Source organism: Lithobates pipiens, unplaced genomic scaffold (genome assembly GCF_037356315.1).
Source record: "Lithobates pipiens isolate NorthernLeopardFrog02 unplaced genomic scaffold, aLitPip1_a1.2 Scaffold_18, whole genome shotgun sequence".
Lineage (NCBI taxonomy): Eukaryota > Metazoa > Chordata > Amphibia > Anura > Ranidae > Lithobates > Lithobates pipiens.
Window position 1 is genome coordinate 107,577,885 of NW_027507758.1, and position 22,504 is coordinate 107,600,388.

General features: G+C 39.4%; 1 protein-coding gene across 5 annotated transcripts in view; it reads right to left on the reverse strand.

Moving 5' to 3' along the window:
- Nucleotides 1–22,504, reverse strand: part of EHBP1 (EH domain binding protein 1) — a 724,273-nt gene that overhangs the window by 124,557 nt on the left and 577,212 nt on the right. For all 5 annotated transcript variants that reach the window (XM_077485988.1, XM_077485986.1, XM_077485985.1 and 2 more), the window contains 3 exons: nt 21,837–21,975; nt 17,247–17,350; nt 1,785–1,908 (listed from right to left, as the gene is read on the reverse strand). In XM_077485988.1, coding sequence (XP_077342114.1) covers nt 1,785–1,908; nt 17,247–17,350; nt 21,837–21,975 — 367 coding nt within the window. The remainder of the gene's footprint in view (nt 1–1,784; nt 1,909–17,246; nt 17,351–21,836; nt 21,976–22,504) is intronic.

The window sequence follows — 22,504 nt, forward strand, 5'->3', positions numbered from 1 at the left end:
AACCCTTGCAAAGATTACATGTCTAAAAACCACATAAGCAAAGTATCAGCAAATAATAGATCCCTCAATACCATGTGAGTTTCAGCCTGAGGTCAATCCTTCAACATAACCATAAAAATTGCACCTCTTACCAAACAACAAGACCCCTTTTTATATGAACGCCAAATGCGCTCATTCCACACTCATGGGTACCAAAATAGCTGCCATCGAATTGTCCACAATAGGGGTCCTCTCTTCAAATGTTCCAAGGTGTTCAATATGCGATGTATTCAAAAAGGAAGTAAGCCACACATAGCATAATATTATAAAACATATTCAATAAATGTACTCACAAAGTAGCAGCCAGAAAAGTGCATAATGGCATTCGTTGTACAGTGTGCATGCGTGATGCCATCAGGCAATGGGCGCTGCCCTACATGTTTTGTTAAAAATTATGTCCTCAGGGCACATATGTGCTTCCTGCTTCCTCTGAGGACATTATTTTTAACGAAATGCGTAGGGTGGGGCACATTGAAGTCATCATGCATGCACACTGTACAGCGAATTCCTATATGCACATTTCTGGTTATATGTCAGAAAGATATTTGGCTCGATTGCAAGGAAGTTTTTTTGATTTATCATTAAGATATCACATTTAAAGAGATAAGAGTTCTAGACATATGTCTTATAGGTGTATATAATATAATATAATATAATATATAGGTTTATACAGAAAGGCTCAATCATTCAATTAATATACAGGTATGGATAATTTTTAAAAATAATATTCCTAATATTGAATCTCTAAGGAGTTTCTGAACCCATAATCTAATACAGCCCCACATATAACACAACTGTGTTCTCTAAAACCCAATAAAAATATTAAGCTTCTACTTTAGGGATCCATTCCTCTTAAAAACTGAAGAAAAGGTATTTGCCTTAAGAATTTTTTGGCTCTATTATTATATTTCATTTGACACTTTCAGCCAATTTAACAAAATACTAACAAATGTGTGCAGGATTTGTAAAGTATATATTAATAAAAAAAAACTTACAAAAAAAAAAAAAAAGAGAATGGGAAGCTGGGACAACATATGTACAAATAAAAATAGATAATTCTCTAGTACATACATTCATACATGTTTTATACAAGGCACAAACATAAATTATTTTAAAGTTGTGGCAATATTCCTGATAAACTCAAAAATGATTTTGTCACTATAATCCAAAACCATTTTGTGCATTATGCTTCCATTTATAAGAGACACAGATGAGCAATTTGTGCCCCCGCCACATAAATATATATTCTAAATAGATGTATACCGCCCTTACAATGCTGTAAATCTATTTCCTCTCCACAATCAGATAGCGGTGACAGCTTTCACTGAGATGGCAGTCTATGTACAGCGTGTTTCATGAGGAATATAGCTGGCTAGCTTCCTTCTCTTCAGACACACACACAACACACTCTGCCTATTGAATCTGTAGAACACTGAAGATCTTACTATTTTTTTTTTTCTAAGCAGGGGCATATCAATGAGGCACAGATATGTATTCAGGCTCTGCATGGTTGAGCACACTGTTCAATAGTGCTGGCTCACACGATATCAGGGCGAGTTATCACTTCCCATGAAGGCACTCTTATCACCAGGGCCCAGAGAGGTGGCAGCAAATCGCAGCCTTTTCATTTTCAAGGCAGTTCTGCTGAACATTCAGGCTTCAAAGATTCACACTTCCAAAACTCTATAAGAGTTTGTGAACGCTCAATTTGCCAAAACTGTTTACAGTGTAATTGGGCACCGTACCTGTGTCCATGAGATAGCGGAGGCGGTTCTCCACCAGCGCGGCACGGGTGTCAATTTGATTCTGCTCGTTCTCTAGGGCTGCCAATTCTCCAACTACATACTGGCTGGTGTCTTTGAACCCTTTCTGTATTAGAGAAAAAGAGAAATAGAGAAAGAACAAATAAGAGGGGAGACATCACTTGTAAGTTGACTTTTTCTTTCTTGCGATCACTTAGAAAAGCACTTACTCGGCCAACAAAAGCCCATACCACACCACTCTCGAGTGCCAGAAGAGCACAAAAATATATAGTGATATTCCATTATATACTGGAGGGCTAGCTCTTCACCTGATATTTCTACACTTCGCTTATCTACACAAAACAAATTCTGAGCTGAATACACCTGATAAAAGATATATGTTTGACTTGTATCTTTCTCTGTCTATCCAAAGGATCAAGAAAAACAATTATGTCATGAATTTACACATTTAAAGGCTTGCATTTGAAGACCCTTTGGCTTTTAGATGATGTTTAGATCAAAAGATGCTAGTGATGGTCCCATATGCCAGCAGCTAATGTCAGCATTGATAGAACGCAGGCTGTATGAAAAAACTCAACTGTACAATTCTCATATCTGCTCATCTATGCAACCTATGTTGATTTTTATGGTTCCATTCCATGATATGGAAATTCAGGTTGGATGCAATTTCACAGAAAAGGGCTTAGAGTTTGGTTAATGTGACTATGGGGTTTATTTACTAAAGCTGGAGAGTGCAAAAATCAGTCTCACTTCTGCATAAGAAACCAATCAGAAACCTAAGAAGTCAGATGTGCCGGCTTGATCCTGAGCCATGCTGTGTGTGTCCACAGGCCCACACAGTGCGGCTCGGGCTGGACTCCCAATTTCTGCTCAAACGATTTAATTGACAACAGTAGTAGCCAATGGCTTCTGCTGCTGTCTCTGAATGCTGTGAATGCCGGGTGAGAGGAGAGCTGCTACAGATGGGTGGATTGAGTGAGCATTTTTATCTTAATGCAGGAAATGCATTAAAGAGGTACTAAAGTCATAAGGCTTTTTACCTTAATGCACACAATCTGGGCTTGGGAGCAAGTCCACATGTGTGCCAACATAGGAAACAGCTTTCTATGGTGGCAAATGCAAAAAGGAAGAGCCTAGAGTGCTGGTGGATGATCCCAGAAGTGGAGGTTCAGACTAAAAAACCTTAAACAAAGAATTTAACTTAAAACATTTTATGACTTTAGAACCACTTGACCTCCAGAAGGTTTTACCCCCTTCATGACCAGGGCATTTTTTTTATATTCAACACAGGGCTAACTGGCAACTGTGCGGTCACGCAACACTATACACAAATTAAATTTATATATTTTTTTCCCTTCACAAATATAGCTTTCCTTTGGTTACATTTGATCACCACTGGGTTTTTTATTATATATACAAAAAAAGAAAAAAATTAGGACCAAAATGTATTCTGCTACACGTCTTTGGTAAAAAAAACAACAAAAACAAAACAAAAACAAGTGTACATGAATTGGTATGTGCAAAAGTTATAGACTCTACAAACTATGGTATATATGCTGGAATTTATGCAGCTTTAGACACTATACTGTAATTTGTGGTGATCAGTGACTTATAGTGGAACTGTGGTAGACAATCTGGCGCTAACAAACACTACATCGCTAGTGACACTAATACAGTGATCAGTAATAATTCTGACACTTTACTAATGACACTGGCAGGGAAGAGATTTACATCTAGGGGCAATCGGGGGGTTAACTTCTGATCTGGATATTTTTCTCTCTGCTTTGTAGGGAGAAGAAACAGCCACCTTGCTGTACCTACGGACACAGAGTTCTGTGTTTTTGTAAACAAAGAACTCTGTCTGTGATTGGACACAACCGATCAGCTGATTTCAGCAGACATCAGCGGCTGAAATCTGCTGCAAAACTTGTACAGTGTCCAATCACAGTATGGGCCTGCTGGGGGCGCACACAAGCATTTTCCCGTCTGCCTATGCCGCTCACCCGCAAAATAAAACTACTGTGGGTGGGCGGCAAGTAGTTAACTGTGCTCAATGTGTTAAGTTAAAAACACTGAGTGATTAATAATACTTTAAGTGTACAGTGAGGGGAAAAAAGTATTTGATACCTTGCTGATTTTGTACGTTTGCCCACTGACAAAGAAATGATTACTCTCTAATTTTATTGGTAAGTGAGAGGCAGAAAAACAAAAATATCCAGAAAAATACATTTAAAAAAATGTATAAATTGATTTGCATTTTAATGAGTGAAATAAGTATTTGATCCCCTATCAATCAGCAAGATTTCTGGCTCCCGGGTGTCTTTTATATAGGCAACAAGCTGAGGTTAAGAGCACTCTCTTAAAGGGAGTGCTCCTAATCTCAGCTTGTTACCTGTATAAAAGACAGCTTTCCACAGAAGCAACCAATCAATCAGATTCCAATCTCTCCGCCATGGCCAAGACCAAAGATCTGTCCAAGGATGCCAGGGACAAGATTGTAAACCTACACAAGGCTGTAATGGGCTACAAGACCATCGCCAAGCAGCTTGGTGAAAGGGTGACAACAGTTACTGCTCTTATTCCCTAATGGAAGAAACACAAAATAACTGTCAATCTCCCTCGGTCTGGGGTCCCATGCAAGATTTCACCTCGTGGAGTTTTAATGATCATGAGAATGGTGAGGAATCAGCCCAGAACTACAGGGGAGAATCTTGTCAATGATCGCAAGGCAGCTGGGACCATAGTAACCAAGAAAACAATTGGTAACACACTACGCCGTGAAGGACAAAGTGCCCACAAAGTCCCCCTGCTCAAGAAAACACATGTACAGGCCTGTCTGAAATGTGCTAATGAACATCTGAATGATTCAGAGGAGAACTGGTTGCCTGCCTATGACCCCAAGAACACCATCCCTACCGTCAAACATGGAGTTGGAAACATTATGCTTTGGGGTTGTTTTTCTGCTAAGGGGACATGACAACTTCACCACATCAAAGGGACGATGGACGGGGCCATGTACCGTCAAATCTTAGGTGAAAACCTCCTTTCCTCAGCCAGGGCATTGAAAATGGGTCATGGATGGGTATTCCAGCATGACAATGACCCAAGGCAACAAAAGGAATGGCTCAAAAAGAAGCACATTACGGTCCTGGAGTGGCCTAGCCAGTCTCCAGATCTTAATCCCATGGAAAATATGTGCGGGGGCTGAAGGCTCGCATTACCAAACATCAACCTCGAAACCTTAATGATTTGGAGAGCATCTGTAAAGAGGAGTAAAGAGGAGTGGGACAAAATCCCTTCTGAGATGTGTGCAAAACTGGTGGCCAACTACAAGAAACGTCTGATCTCTGTGATTGCCACCAAGTACTAAATCAGGTTTTGTGAAGGGGTCAAATACTTATTTCACTCAATAAAATGCAAATCAATTTATACATTTTTTGAAATGCGTTTTTTCTGTATTTTTTTGTTTTTCTGTCTCTCACTGTTAAAATAAACCTACTATTAAAATTATAGACAGATCATTTCTTTGTCAGTGGGCAAACGTACAAAATCAGCAGGGAATCAAATACTTTTTCTTTCACTGTACCCAGAGACATGGGAACATTACCTAATGGTAAAGATCTTTACATTATATGAACCAGCCAAACACTGGCTGATATTTCTAAATGTTTCTATATTTCCAATGTTTGCCAATCACTACTGTTTTCCCCAGGAATAAAACAGGGGGAAGGGGCAAGTATGTAAACATTATAATAGCTCAAAGAGAAGATCTGTGTAATGCCTATAGCCACTTTAAATGGCTAGTCAACCCAAATGATAACTGAGCAACAGTTGCAGCCCTGGCAACTAATGGGATAGGCTGGCTCCTTATTCCTGGACCAAACTGGAGTTTTACTTCTCCTTTCACAACTGAGATACTTTCATTGTTCCTTTTATTTTCTCCATAATAACATTTTTTTAACCAAATCATCAGAAAGAACGTGACTTCATATAACCTCTACACAGTTGCAAAGATCTGTGAACTCAAAAGCGGAGTTATTAAAAGACCAGAGAGGCGTTGGAAACTATTATACTATGTAACACCTCAACATTAACAAAAAATTGGAAATTTTCAGTTTTGAGTGGACATACGCTTTAGGGTTAGTACACAACTGATATGTTTAACCACTTGCCTACAGGGCACTTACAGCCTCTTCCTGCCATAGCCATTTTTCAGCTTTCAAATTTGAATGACAATTGCGTGGTCATGCTACACTGTACCCAAACAATTTTTTTTATAATTTTCTTCACACAAATAGAGCTTTCTTTTGGTGGTATTTAATCACTGCTGGGTTTTTTATTTATTTTTTACAAACAAAAAAAAGACCAAAAATTTTGAAAAAAAAAATGTTTTTTTTACTCTTTTCCGTCAGTAAATTTTGCAACTAAGTAATTTCTTGCTTTCACTGATATGCGCTGGCTGATGAGGTGGCACTGATAGGCTGAACTGGTGGGCATTGATGAGGAGGCACTGATATGCTGCACTTATGGGCATTAATAGGTGGTACTGATGAGCACTGATAGGCGGCACTGTTAGGTGGCACTGGTGGGCACAGACAGGCGATACTGATGAGCATTGATTGACAGCAGTGATGGGCATTGATGGGAATCACTGATAGGTGGCACTGATTGCCAGCACTGACTGGCATAGATAATAGGAACTGACTGGTGGCACTTTATAAAGGAGCCAATTCAATGCAGCATGAAGATTTTATTTTACTATGCACCTTAACAAAACTTTGATGTTTGATGTCCAGTGAACAAAGGACTTTGTCATGTCCATGAATGTTGGTAGCTTTAAAAATGCAGCAAAAATCATGACATTACTTCTGCTGGGAATGAGTCCTTAAGCTGAAAATTATACACCATGTGACTTATAGTTAAAATATCCCCCAATTTATTGCACACCAGCAAAGTGCAGTGAGTCTTCTACTGTATATTTTATGCAAGGAGAGAAGAGAAGCAGCTCACAAGAACTGCGCACTGTAGAATATAATCTTGTTTACGCACACAGCTGGCTAGAACAGAAGTGCTAAACACCGCAAGGTGTTATCCATCACTAAGACAGCGGTTTCACAAAGCACTGCTGACTGTTCTGTCATGTTTAACATTACCAATCTGAACTGCCGGGACAGGCCTATTAGGAAATCAGATAAGGAAGGGACAATGGTTGGCTGGGACACATGCCTGATAGAGAAAATAAAATACACAGAACTTACTCATCAACATTATTTAAAGAGAAGCTCCAGCCCCCCCCCCCCCCCCCTCAAAAAAAATGAAGTCAGCAGCTACAAATACTATAGCTGCTGACTTTTATTATAAGCACATTTACCTGTCCAGGGATTCAGTGATGTTGGCATCTGAGCTGATTCTTCAATCAGCTTCAGGTGCAAGCGCCAACATCTCAAGTAAGGGAAACAGTCAGTGAAGCTTTGCAGCTTCACAGCTGGTTTCCTACTGTGCATGCGTAAGCCATGATGCACTTTGTGAATGGTCCCGTAGATGTGTCCCAGAAGACTGCAGAAGAAGGGGGCGGGCAGAATTCTGGCTCAGATTGCTGTGGCATATCTGATTGGGAGTGGGTACCTGTCAAAACCAGGGACCCACTCCCCCTTCTCCCGTGCAAACAAGCAGAACTTCTCCTTTTGGGTGAAGTTCCGCTTTAACACGCGACAAAAATGAATGGCAGCCATGATTTTAGTTTAGCATAACTAGAGCTGGCTGATAGATTTTTGAAGGAAAATTCTTAGGAAGAGTCTTAGGAAAATTTGTACGAAAATTCTCAGATCTATTTTATTGTTCGAAAGTTTTAATTTGCATTGAACATTTGATTTTGGAATGAATGGACTTTACCGAACGAAAACCATATGCATTGTTACAAATTCTTTTGTTCAAGAACAAATTTTCATCCCAATTCTTCACTTAATTTTCCAGTCACTGTGGTTAAAAGTAAACGTTGTGTTTTGGAAACAAATTTTTGATCTATACTGTAAACTAACAGACACCTTTGTCCAACCATCACATTTACTGAAGTGGTCCTGGAATCATGGACAGTAGGTGGCCCTCCTATCCATGATTCCTGGACCACTTCAGTAAATGAAAAAGGATGTGCTTAGACACTTTTTCACTGCAGCCAGAGCAGTCATCCCCTAACACTGAAAATCAACTTCCGTACCCTCTCTTGGGGAATGGGCAACTAAACTAGTCTCCACCAGGAGCCTGGAATGGCTGCTGGCACAGGAAATGTTTTCAGACTCATCTGAGTTCCTGATCTGGGCTAAAGGAAACTCTGTGACCATCCTTACCCAGCCATGTTGGAGTTCCTTCGCAAACACCCCCAAACTCTGGCTCCTACCTCCTTTTCCCTTGGCAGCCTACTTTTTATTTCCCCTTTCCTTTTTTTTTCTCTTCCGATTTTTTCTTTTCTTTTCTCCTTTCCCTTCTCTGCGTTTAGCAAGTGTAACACGAACAATATGCACATAGATGTGATCCCTAAAGCGAAAGCAGAATATACAACTATCTAATATCTAGCTATAATTTATGATTAACTATATGCTTATGTAAGTACTTATTGTACATTAGTTGGGGAATGTATACCCTCGACCTATAATGAATATACCGTACTTTCAGGAAAAAAATGTAAATTTTAAATAAATAACTTTGAAGCAAAATAAGGGTCAGTGCCCATCAATGCAGCCTCACCAGTGTCCAAAAATGCAGCCTGATTAGTGCCCATTAATGCAGGCTGATCAGTGCCCATCAAAGGAGATCCTGTTTGTGTAATCCAGCGGCACTTGCCCCACCCCTCCCAAGCAGCCAAGTATCAGCATATAACACATTTCGGGGGGAAAACATGTGTTATACGCCGATAAATACAGTATATTGTACCTCAAACATTGGTATATGTTTTCTATACACTTGAACTTTTATGATAACTATAAATGTGAATTTTGTCTTATATAATTGAAAACATTAATAAAATAACATTTTAAGAAAAACAAACGTTGACGTGACCCACTAATGATGACTAAAATTAACAAACTTTCTAGAGCTTTCTTTTCTCATGAATTTGTGTTAGAAATTCTACACATCTTTGGCCAGTTTACCATTAAAAGGCAGCCTATAGTCACGGTGTAAACACATGCAGGGAATTTGTACTTGAGCAACTTTAGTTCCATGTACAAATTTCAATTACAGATTCATTTTCAGAAAGAGAAAAATCAGTATAATAAAGCAATCTGTGCCTATTTAGAAACGTTGGACACACATTACAATATTGGTTTAATTCCTAAACAATTGTGCAGTAACAGGGACTACCTGATATAAATATATTGCATTGCTGAAGTGGTATTAAACCGAAAAAATAAAATGTAATACTGTATATTGCAGCTTACCAATCCTTAAACTATAACTAAAGGCAAAACTATTTTTTTTTAGTTTTGGATAGAGTGGAGAGGGATTAGAACATCTGTACATTTTTTATTGCTATCTGTATCCCCGTTAGGGAGATTCTCCCTATTGGTCCTGTTTACCATCATCAGTGAAAGTAAAAGAAAATCCCACATTTTAAGTGTTTCCAAAAATGTAATAGAGGAGAAATGTTCCAACTGGGACACCATTTCTGGTGACTTAAGGGGTCCCCAAGAAATCCCCCTAATTTGCAGGGATTTTCTTTCACTTCCTGTTTGGCTATGGGGCAGGAAGTGAAGGGAAATATTCGCAATGGGATACAGATGGCGAAAAAAAAAATCTGACAGGGGTTATAACCCTCCCTTAGTTTTGCCTATAGTTCTACCTCAAATGTGGTGAATGCATTAGTGTCTTTTTTTAGGCTTTATTTTCACTTCCTGCCTCAGGGTGTTTCTATTTTGGATAAAGGAGCAACAAAGACACAGTTGCCAATTTGGGGAGAGGGTAGCTTTAGGCTGGCTATAGATGGATTGAAATTTGACCAGTTCAGCAGGGACCCGCCAAATTTCAATCCATGTGTGGCTGTGCCTGCTCAACAGAAGTTGATCATTAGATCAACTTAAGTCAAAGGGGCTTGTTGGAAAAATTTTCTTAGTAACCTGGCCGAGCCTCTGATCAGTGTATTCTGACAGCAAAAAGTCATGCTGTCAGAATACAACGTCCCAGTGAGCAGGATTCATCTATCCACCTCCCTTGTGTAGATGGAGGAATTTGTTATTTTTTGTTATCCCTGCTGGCTGAATTAAAAAATGAATCTGCTAAGGCCAAATTTAGATGAACTTAAATACATTTGTCTAACAAAGAAGGCTGAACACCAACAAACATAAAATATACCTTTTGGGATAAAAGTTTTAAGCAGCATTAAACCCAAAAGAAAACATTTATTATATTGCAGCTTACTAATTCTTAGATGTGATGGCTGTATTAGCTTCCTTTATTAGGCTTTTTTCTATTCTGGTGATCCAGCCAGCAAATCTGTTGTTTTTTTACTAGCTGAAGCTCTCCAACAGAATGTATCAGTTTACACGGATGAGACAAACAAATTAACACTGGCAGGGGTGTATAAAATGATCAGCTTTCATTTGTGTAAAACCTTGATCCCAAAAGGAAACAAAAACGATTTGCTGTAACCGATTATAAAGTGTGAGCTATAGTTTGGCTTCAATTTGTTAGTACATTGAAGCCTACATTTAACACAACCCTCACCCCTTCTGACAATGCTGCTATTTGCTGTGCCTTCTGTGCTCATTCCTCCAGAGTTATATCACACTAATACAGGAGGTGTGTTACTGGCGAGAACACCAGGTGAAAACAGGTGAAAAAAAAAAAAAGACAAAGAAAAGAAAACTGACGCAGCTACCACTAATGATAATGATTGGAAAGCTGCAGTATAATGCATTTTTGGTTTTGGGTTTAATATTTGGCTTTAAACTAAGAAGCATTATAAACACACATCAGCGTGAAATGGTTTGTTTCAACACTCTAACTTCTACTTTTGCTGGACAGCTTGGTCTAACACAGATTTATTGGTTGGATCACAAAGTGAAAATAAGTGGAAAAAATATTAACCCTTTAACATTCTGCTCCACCGTTTGGTAGCGCACATTTTGAGTCACGCTAACTCTTTGAAAAATGTGGACTTAAGGGTTAAAAAACACACTCAACCACAATATCTAAGAATTAGTAAGGTACAATGTGTTAATTTTTTAGATTTTAATACTACTCAAGGGCCAAGATAGACTCTTGAAATACATAATTGTTGGTAACTGAAACACTCAGCAACCAATAAATGAATACTGTAGTCTCATTGGAAATGGATTACAGCACAAAACTGTTGCTGTTCACACCAAGTAATCAGTGGCTCACAGTTCTCTGATGAATTTACAAACTGCATTATTATTAGTGTAATTAAATACACTGGGGTTGAATTACCAAAGGAGTAGAACACGTTTACTTTGCAAAGTGAGTTTCCACATTGCATGGGAATTTTTACATAATTTGGTGAATGTGTTGATATTTACCTTTACAAACAATGCCCAATCAAGTGCAAGCTTGCACATGACTGGATGATTAAACTCAGCAGAGCTTCATGTCATTCATCATTCATTAAGCAGATAGAAAATCCCTTGCACAGTGAAAATTTAGTTTGCTAAGTGAATATCCTACACTCCTTTGGTAAATCCATCCCATTATGTTATTTAAAGGGGCGTTCCGGCTGTTTAAAAAAAAAAAAAGTCAGCAGCTACAAACACTGTAGCTGCTGACTTTTAATAAGGACACTTACCTGTGCAGCGAGCTTGCGATGTCGGCCTCCTCATCCATCCTAACTAAGGGAAACAGGCAGTGGAGCCTTGCAGCGTCACTGCCCGTTTCCTACTGCGCATACGCGAGCTGCGCAGCGCTTTGTGAGTGGCCCCGTTGTTTCCTGGGACACACACATGTCCCAGAAGACAACGGGACCACTCGCCGAGGAGGAAGGATTGAAGAAACAGCGCTGCGGAATAGGAAGAGGCAGATTAGGAAGACTGCCTAGCTTTTTTTTTTTAGGGTGGCCCTCCACTTTAATTTGTTGATTTCACTAGAGTGTGGCCAAATTAAAACCCCTTACCATTTGATCATTAAACCCAAAAGCAAAAATGGAATGCATTGCAGCTTACCAATCATTAGATCTGGTCGCTGCATTCGTTATTTTTTTTTTAAAGGCTTTCGCCTAGTGGTTTGGTCAGTAACACACCTCCTGTATTAGAGTGCCCCCACTCTGGATGAAGGTGCACAGGGGCACCTAAAGGCTGCGTTTGCACAATAGCAGGAGATTGTGACCGGCTCTCTATGGAGCCAGTTCACATATCTCCACAGTGGCTCCAGTGGGTCTTTTGGCCCATTTCAGGTCCAAATTCAGCCAACATTTTGGCTGAAATCAGACCTGAAACGGTGAACGAGGATGCACAGGATTCCTGCTGTGGTCCGCTGCATGCTCATATGTGAATCCAGCCTTAGACAGCAGCAGTCTGGGGGAAGGGAGTGTTAGATGCACTAGTAGATTTAGATACACTAAATAAACTAAAGCTAAACTCCAAATAAATTTTTTAAGCAGTTACAGCAATGCAATATTCAATCTTATTATTCAATATTTTAATTACACCCGTGCTAATAGTAAACAAAAAATGTGTATATGCCAGAACAAAACACTTCCAAATTAACACTGAAGAAAAAACAATTAAAAGCAGCTGTCCTACAGACCTAAATGTCCCAAACCAATAAATGAAGTCCTTTGACAATGCCATTGTTCACTATACCAATGGGTGATAGTATCAACCATACTTTGCTATTAAGACATCACATTCAGGGGACGAAATGCGTAAGGCGGGACTTCCAGTGACATCACTTCCGCTATTGTGGAATGCATGCTGGATAGCATAGCGGTGGTTTCATTTTTGGCACTCTATGCTTTTTTACACTGATGTAAGTATACTACTTTCTAAATTTTTGGGTTTTAATAAATATATTACACCATGGGAGGCTATTTTCTCTTGATTGTCTTGCTGTACTTTTCCTGGTGCCACCAGGAAACTTAAATGAACGGAGTTAACATTTAGACCATATTGATAGAGAAACCAGTGCATGGATCTTAACAGAACAATAGAGTGCTGACCACATTGGCGGGGGATCCAACACATGACACGCCAGCATAAATAACACAGTTTGAGGTCTTTACCACACTAAGAAGGGCTCAACAATGGCTGGTGAGTGCAGTGTGTGGAGGAAGAGCACTGAGGAGTGAAGACTTATGCACTTTTTCTGTATTAACTAAGGGCAGGTGTGGCTTGGATTTTCTTTCACACACAGAGCACGTTATATCAAGTGGACTGACTTATCATAATAAGTGTTTATTGTTGATACTATCACACATTGGTATAGTGAACATTAGCACAGTCTTCCTTAGCAAATTACTTGAATTACTAGTTACAGCAATAGTTTTGTTTCTTTTGGGATAAAGGTTTTGCATAAATAAATAAAAGCTGATCACTGTAAGCACCCCTGTCTGTGGTAGATGGTTTGTTTCAGACCTCTAACTGCTACATCTGCAGGTCAGTGTATTCTGTTAAAAACAACAGACTGGGGGTGTGTGGCTTGGTAAGGGATCACACTGATCCCAAAGGGCATTTACAGTGCTAATATCCCCACCACCTATTTCAGGACCGGATGATTACCTTGGGGAGCAAACCTGCGATTTAGAAGCTCTGCCTCTCAGAAGACCAGAGAGGACCAAGCCTGGGTAGAGTTCGTCAAGATGGCGCCTGCTCCCTACCACAGTGTGCACCAAGGGACAGGAGGAGGGAGGCAGCCAGTAAACTGGAGCGGTTTGCCCACAACACAAGAAAGGACACTGCTCACATTTCAGCCCCTAATACAGAGGACAGTGGAGGTCAGTGAATCTGTCCATCCTAAGGAAGAGTGGAGAAAGGTACTGAAGCGCACTGGGGCATTATTATCTGCCCTGTCCTTGCATGGATGGGTGGGGGGAGCCCACACTTAATCGCTTGCCGACCAGCGCATGCCGATGTACGTCGGCAGAACGGCACTGGTAGGCAAAAGAGCGTAGGGTACGTCCCCTTTAAAAGCGGTGTCGCGGGCACGCAACTGCTGCAGTCTCCGTGGCCATGGACTCTATGTCGGCCAGGTGCCTGCAATCGTGTCACGGAGAGGAAGAAAGGGGATATGCTTTTGTCAAACCATTTCCCCGTTCTGCCTAGTGACAGGACAGTGATCACAGCTCTGTCATTGAGAGCAGTGATAATTTGTGGGGAAAAAGGATGCCCATTTTGTTTGGGTACAACGCCGCACAACCGCGCAATTGTCAGTTAAATCGACGCAGTGGCGAATCACAAAAATGCTCTGGTCAGGAAGGGGGTAAAATCCTCCGGGGCTCAAGTGGTTAAGGATGTTTTTCAGGCAATTTAGAAACTCTTCATTGTGCTCTCTCATCACACAATTCCAATGCCTCAGGGAGAATATCATTATTATGAGTCAGGACATGTAGAAGGTGACAGAGTACAGCAGCTCTAGAAGGGGGACTGAGTATTCTTGAGGATCAGGTACCTCCTTTGAGTAGGGATCACAAGGCAACAAGTCTGCTAGTCTTCAATCATGACAACCATATTGAAGATATGTAGAACAGGCTCAGATGTTACATTAAGATTTTGGGGCTCCCTAAGCGTATTGAGGGGAAAGATCACATGGGGTATGTTGAGCACTCGCTCCTGGAAATCATTGGCATGGAGTCCTTACACCATTTTTTGCAGTGGAAGTGCACATAGGATCCCTGCCTGTCCTCTTCCCCAGGAACCCAACCCCCCCCCCCCCAACACTCCCCTTTATTTTGAAACTGCTCCACTATAGGGGTCAAGACACCATCTCCCTGGCCTACACCAAGGGAAATACGGAACTTATTGGCTCAAAGATATCTTTCTACTTGACTTCTTGGCTGAAGTGCAGCAGCAATTAACTGAACTGTAGCAGACATTAAGAAGTGGTTGCTACACCTTCAGACAGGATAAAACAGCAGACTTACTGGCTAGATAATTAGGGGAAAAGAAAGGAAAAAAAAAAGCCTAATGAAGAAAACAAATGCAGCCATCACATTTAAGACTTTGTGACCTACAATATAATAAAAGTTTGCTTTTGTGGGTATATTACCGCTTTAAACAAATTATAATATACAAGAAAATATATAGAAAATTCTGCCCTAAATTTCAGGTTATTAGAAAAAAGACTATATAATTAATTATGTAATTGCACAGCTAACTTAACACGCTGCCACATAATCAGAATTGCTTGCTAACATCTAGATTTCTTTGTAGTTTTGACTATAACAAATGCCCAATACTGTGCAAGGCTGAAACTGCTGGTGACACTAACCAACAGGAGTAATTGGGAGAGGTACATCTTTTACTTGTCTAATTGTTCTTTGCCCTGACAACAGTAAGGGAGCTGAAATAGAGGACACTTCCCACCAGCTAAAGACATGTGCCAGTAAACATATACAATATTTATTAATGTAACTATATCTAGCCAAGTTATTCAGAAGCTAAGTGTCTGATGAGATCAGAATGTTGGAGGTGTGACTTTTTGGCCTAAAATAGAAATGGAAGATTCAGAGCATTAATCCTAATTTTCTTTAACATTTGGAGTTTTAGGACACAAATAATTTGTTGATAATACATCATCAATTTAACATTTTCATTTTGTCTTTGTGGACCCTGCTTTGTGCACTGGTGTGCAGTCATTTTGGAACAGGAGAGAGCCATCCCCAAAATGCAAAATGTTCCCACAAAGTTGGGAGCATGAAATTGTCTAAAATGTTTTGGTATGCTGAAGCCTTACTGGAACGAAGGGGCCAAGTCCAAACCCTGAAGAACAACCCCACACTATAATCCCCCAAATGATTTGGACCATTGCACAAAGCAAGATCCATAAAGACATGGATGAGGGAGTTTGGAGTGGAGGAACTTGACTGGCTTACACAGATTCCTGACCTCAACACGATAAAACACCTTTGGGATAAATTAGAGCGGAGACTGCGAGCCAGGCATTCTGGTCCAACATCAGTGCGCCTAACCTCACAAATGCTCTTCTGGAAGAATGGTCAAACATTCCCATAGACACACTCCTAAAGCTTGTGGACAGCCTTCCTAGAAGAGTTGAAGCTGTTATAGCTGCAAAGGGTGGACCAACTCAATATTGAACCCTACGGACTAAGACTTGGATGCCATTAGAGTACATGTGTGTGTGTAAAGGCAGGAGTCACAATACTTTTGACAATATAGTGAATTTAAAATAAAAAGCAAATGAATATATTAGTTGTCATATTCAATCAAAAGATTAAGTTGGGTCTATTTTTGTTTTCAGTAGTACTTACTATGTGTTACAAAATAAAGCTGTGTTTTACCTTATCGATATATTGATGGTTTAGACCACAATGTCAAATCATATATATTTTTTTCCTATATATTAAGGAGCTAAATAATCCCACTTTCACAAATTTATATATATATATATATATATATATATATATATATATATATATATATATATATATATATATATTCCAGACAGGGAATGAATGCGAGTGTCTTGTGAATGAATTAATGTCAAGTGACAGTACAGTGTCTGAAACAATCTCTTAATATATGAAGACAAAAACCTTAATTTGTCAAATTATCCAACAGTGAATGGCCACGGTCAAACCTGGGCTGCGCATGCTGGGAAATACACAAGTTCCAGCGTGTTCTCCCTCTATCCGTTCCCACACAGCTGTCCATCAAACGCTACTTTCTGCCCGCGGTCTATTAAATATTTCCCTCACAAATCAATTTTACACATGATCAGCCCATACTCCTACTGAGCTGAACCTCCCTGTTAATTAAGTGAAGAAATTACCATATATATTATATTAATGCAAACATCATTCAGCTGGTAATTCACGGCTGATCTGGATAATGGAAAGGTTGAACACCCATTAACCCAAGCCAACAAAATGGGTTGGCTGGGAAATTCGAGCAGGTCTCCTGTGACATGTCCCTCTAACTGCAGCACTGCAGTATCTCATATTGTAATAATTAAAATCAATACTGGCATCTCTGGATGGGAGTTGTCCTCAATAGCAATACCTTAAAATAAAAGCGGGAGGGGGGTTTGTGAATGGGGGGGGGGGAATTCATTTTTCCTTTATCTCACCATTATCACCTTGGTGCAGACTAATTCGGCAAGTGTGCCCCTCTTACAGATAGTTGAATGCACCAGAGATTGACATCTCCAGAAAGAAATAAAAAATTCTAACATCTCATTTTTAACAAATGAAAGCACAATTTTCCCATGCAGTTGAGAATTATCAGCAATCATAAAACAGGACAGAAGGAGGAGGGAGTAAAATACATTTAGCACTTCATCTTCTGAGGGCTTCTTCTGGGTCTCAGTTATCACTGCTCCTTCATTCCCTCTTTTTGTGTCTTCTTGCATTGATCTCTGTCTTTTCATGTCTTAAAAATAAATAAACAAAAGAGAGAGAGAGTCTGTTATATTCTGGGTTGAGAATGGGAGCGATAGACAAAACACAAAGCGCAAAGCTACAAGGCTGATGGGCTTCTGCAATATAAAGCAACGATGAAGAGCAAAGTGCTGTAACTCAAAGCATCTGGTTACAGGAAAAAAAAAAAAAAAAAAACCTCAAAACCCGATTAGCTTCAATGGGCAACAGGACTACATTAAACTTTGCTGTAGTTTGGACAATTCAGACCCAATGCAAATAAGCAAAGACAGTAGCGAAACCTTGGGGCATAAAAGATGGAAGAGAATCTATCTGACAGATTACAGACCTCTAAAGCTACAATCATATTGTACAATCTGTGCATAATTTTAATATGTAACAAATACTTTGTAGAGTGAAGGGCCTGTCAAAACAAGAAATCCATTTATATTTCTTCAGGCAGGTGCTTAAAGTATAACTAAAGGCAAAACTTTTTTTTATTCTTGGATTGAATGCAGAAGGATTAGAACCCCTGCCAGTTTTAATTGCTGTTTGTGCCCCCATTAAGGAGATTCACCCTCCCCATTTGTTGCGTTTACCACGATCATTGAATGTGAAAGTAAAAGAAAATCACAAATTTTGGGTTGTCCCCAAGGAATTCCCTTAATTTGCAGGGATTTGCTTTCACTTCCTGTTTGGCTGTTGGACAGAAGGTGAAGGGAAATCTCTGCAATGGGACACAGATGGCGAAAAAAAAAAATCTCTCAGGGGTTATAACCCTCCCTTACTTTATCGAAAATGAAAAAAAAAAAAAAAAGTTGTGCCTATAGTTCTACTTTAATTTACATAGCTGGAACTATTATTATTATTCAGGATTTATATAGCGCCAACAGTTTGCGCAGCGCTTTACAATATGAGTACCTAAATGATCCATTCTGCGCAATCGTGCAGACCCTTACACTACATTGTTGTTAATGGGTCTAAAGGGAATTGTACAATCAGCATGAAAACGTGCATGACTAGTTTTACATTTCCCTTTCCAATATTAAATGCACGTATGTATTAATTATAATGATTTTGTATTGTAATGTTATAACTTTTTTTTATCTGGAATGATTGTATTTCTACAAGTTTTTACAAATTTGAATAAAATTATAATTTTAGATAATATGTTGTGCATTAAAAGTCCCTTTTGACTACTTATACCTCTGTATGTCCCCTTTGCAATCTATGAGAAAGATGAGGCAAGACTCTAGATGAATTAAGGCAGAATGGGGCCTTCAGCAAGGTAGCAGCTTTACCTGTCTCATCTGCAGTAGCATCCCCTTCCCCCATCAGCCACAAACTTCCCACAACTGTGACCAACTATGCCATCTGCCTGGGCCTCCTCAACATCCACCAGGCCCTAGGCTCTTGTAGATGGCAGGTATGGCTCATAATCCAATAATACATGATGTACACAGAAAAGTTGGTGTACTTGCCGTAGAAAGAAACTTTCAGCAATGAGACAGAGTCAAATAAATAACTACCCTCATATACGTATTTCAGATATGCATAACCTCTATACATCATATATATCTATACCTCTCTCTCTCTCTCTCTCTCTCTCTATATATATATATATATATATATATATATATATATATATATATATATATATATACACACATACACACACACACACACAGTTGTGCTCATAAGTTTACATACCCTTGCAGAATTTATTATTTCTTGCCCATTTTTCAGAGAATATGACTGATAACACAAAAATGTTTCTTTCACTCATGGTTAGTGTTTGGCTGAAGCCATTTATTATCAATCAACTGTTTTTACTCTTTTTTTAATCATAATGAAAACAGAAACTTTCCAAATGACCCTGATCAAAGGTGTACATATCCTGGTGATTTTGGCCTGATAATATGCACACAAGTTGACACAAAGGGGTTAGAATGGTTATTAAAAGGTAACCATCCTCACCTGTGATCTGTTTTCTTGTAATTAGTCTGTGTATATAAAAGGTCAATGAGTTTCTGGGACTCCTGACAGACCCTTGCATCTTTCATCCAGTGCTGCACTGACATTTCTGGATTCTTGGAGTCATGGGGAAAGCAAAATAAATGTCAAAGGATCTGCGGAAAAACTGTAGAACTGTATAAAACAGGAAAGGGATATAAAAAGATATCCAAAGAATTGAGAATGCCAATCAACAGTGTTCACACTCTAATCATGGAAAATGAGGGGTTCTGTTGAAACCAAACCACTGTCAGGTAGACCAACTAAGATTTTAGCCACAACTGCCAGGAAAATTGTTCGGGATGCAAAGAAAAACACACAAATAACTTCAGGTGAAATGCAGGACTATCTGAAAACATGTGGTGTGGCTGTTTGATGATGCACAATAAGGAGGCACTTGAAGAAAGATGGGCTGCATGGTCGAATCGCCAGAACAAAGCCATTACTACGCAAATGCAACAAAGTATCCCGCTTACAATATGCCAAACAGCACAGAGACAAGACTCAAAACCTTATGGGACAGTCATTTGGAGTGATAAGACCAAAAGTTTGCTTTTTGGCCATAAACACTACAGTTGGAGAGGAGTCAACAAGGCCTATGTTGAAAGGTACGCTATTCCGACTGTGAAACACAGAGGTGGATCGCTGATGTTTTGGGGCTGTGCGAGCTACAAAGGCACAGGAAATTTGGTCAAAATTGATGGCAAGATGAATGCGTTACCAAAAAATACTGGAAGAAAATTTGCATTCATTAGCCAGGAAGCTGCGCATGAGACATACTTGGACATTCCAACATGACAATGATCCAAAACACAAGGCCAAGTTGACCTGTCATTGGCTACAGCAGAATAAAGTGAAGGATCTGGAGTGGCCATCTCAGTCTTCTGACCTCAATATCATTGAACCACTCTAGGAAGATCTCAAACGTGCAGTTCATGCAAGATAGCCCAAGAATTTACAGGAACTGGAGGCTTTACTATCTGAGAAGATAAAGAGCCTCATCCACAATTACCACAAAAGACATCAAGCTGTCATTGATGTTAAAGGGGGCAAAACACGGTATTAAGAAATGGGGTATATAAACTTTTGATCAGGGTCATTTGGGTAGTTTTTGTTTTCATTGCGATTCAAAAAGAGTAACACGGTTGATTGATAATAAATGGCTTTAGCCAAACACTAACCATGAGTGAAAGAAAAGTTTTTGTGTTATCATTCATATTCTCTGAAAAATGGACAATAAATCATAAATTCTGCTGGGGTATGCAAACTTATGAGTGTATATATATATATACACATATACATACACACACACACGTACATATACTAATTCTTTGTGGCATAGCTTCAACAAGGTATTGGAAACATTCTTCAGAGATTTTGGTACATATCGACATCATAGCATCACGTGGTCCACCACATCCCAAAGGTGCTCTATTGGATTAAGATCTGGTGACTGTGAAGGCCATCGGAGTACAGTGACCTCATTGTCATGTTCAAGAAACCAGTGGTGAGATGATTTATGCTTTGTGACATAGTGCATTATCCTACTGGAAGTAGCCATCAGAAGATGAGTACACTGTAGTCATAAAGGGATGGACATGGTCAGCAACATTACTAGGGGAGGCTGTGGCATTTAAACAATGTTCAAGTGGTACTAAGGGGCCCAAAATGTCCCAAGAAAATATCCCCACACCATTATACCACCACCAGCCTGAACCGTTGATACAAGGCAGGATGGATCCATGCTTTTAGGTTGTTTACACCAAATTCTGACCCTACCATCTGAATGTCACATGAAATCGAGATTTATCAGACCAGGCAATGCCTTTACAATCTTCTATTGTCAAATATTGGTCAGCCTGTGCGAATTATAGCCTCAGTTTCCTGTTCTTAGCTGACAGGAGTGGCACCCGGTGTGGTCTACTGCTGCTGTAGCCCTTCTACTACAAGGTTCAATGTGTTGTGTGTTCAGAGATGGTATTCTGCATACCTTGGTTGTAACGAGTGGTTATTTGAGTTACTGTTGCCTTTCTATTATCATGAACCAGTCTGCCCATTCTCCTCTGACATCAACAAGGCATTTTTGTCCCCACAACAGTCACTCACTGGATATTTTCTCTTTTTTGGACCATTCTCTGTAAACCCTAGTGATGGTTGTGCGTGAAAATCCCAGTAGATCAGCAGCAACAACCATGACACATTCAAAGCCACTTAAATCCCCTTTATTCCCCATGCTGATGCTCGGTTTGAAATTCAGCAAGTCATCTTCACCACATCTAGATGCCTAAATGCATTGCGTTGCTACCATGTGATTGGTTGATTAGCAATATGTGTTAAAAAGCATTTGAACAGGTGTATCTCATAAAGTGGATGGTGAGTTTATATATACTGTATATACAGTATATAGCAATAATAATAGTCTAAAAACATCCCAATACATTTTTGCACAACAGAGAACGATAAAAAAAAAAAAAAACATTGAATACCTGGCCATGTTTCAACCCATTGACTGTAAGATTCCAGTTCAATTTTCCTGACAGCCAAGTCTTTGTTGATTACAACAGGGTTTTTGAAACGATCTGAAGGTTTGCGCTGTCTGTCTGCTGCAAAATCATCATTACCATTCTAAAGAATAAGAGGGGAAGAAAAAAGAAAGATATGGAGTAAAAATCATTTGTCTTTAGGTTTTCATTATTCAATAATTACAAGCTAAACAGGGACAACTGGAAAGAAAAAGGAAATTACGTTTCCATGAGAAACAGCCCTGCTTCTGCCCAAAGTTTCATTCATCAGTCTAGTGGTTCACGTAATAATATTCTCAAATGAACATGTACAATTCGTAAACTGAATTCTGGTAGAATGAGGTCATCATAAAAAGTTTCTTAGGTGCACAATACACTGCCGATTGTGTATGGAAAATCTGCAGGTGTATTACCTTTTGTATACCTAAAAGGGTGTACACCCACAAATAAATCTTTGTAAATATATCATAGTAATCATTTCTATACATTTTAATATAACTGCTCCAGTCTTCAATATGCAAATGTGCTCCCCTGGCAAATTTGACAACCAGAATAATTAGTTGTTAGCATATTAGTCACAGCTGCTCTACTGGGAGATGAATAAAGATAACGGTGTTAATTCTGGCAGTGCC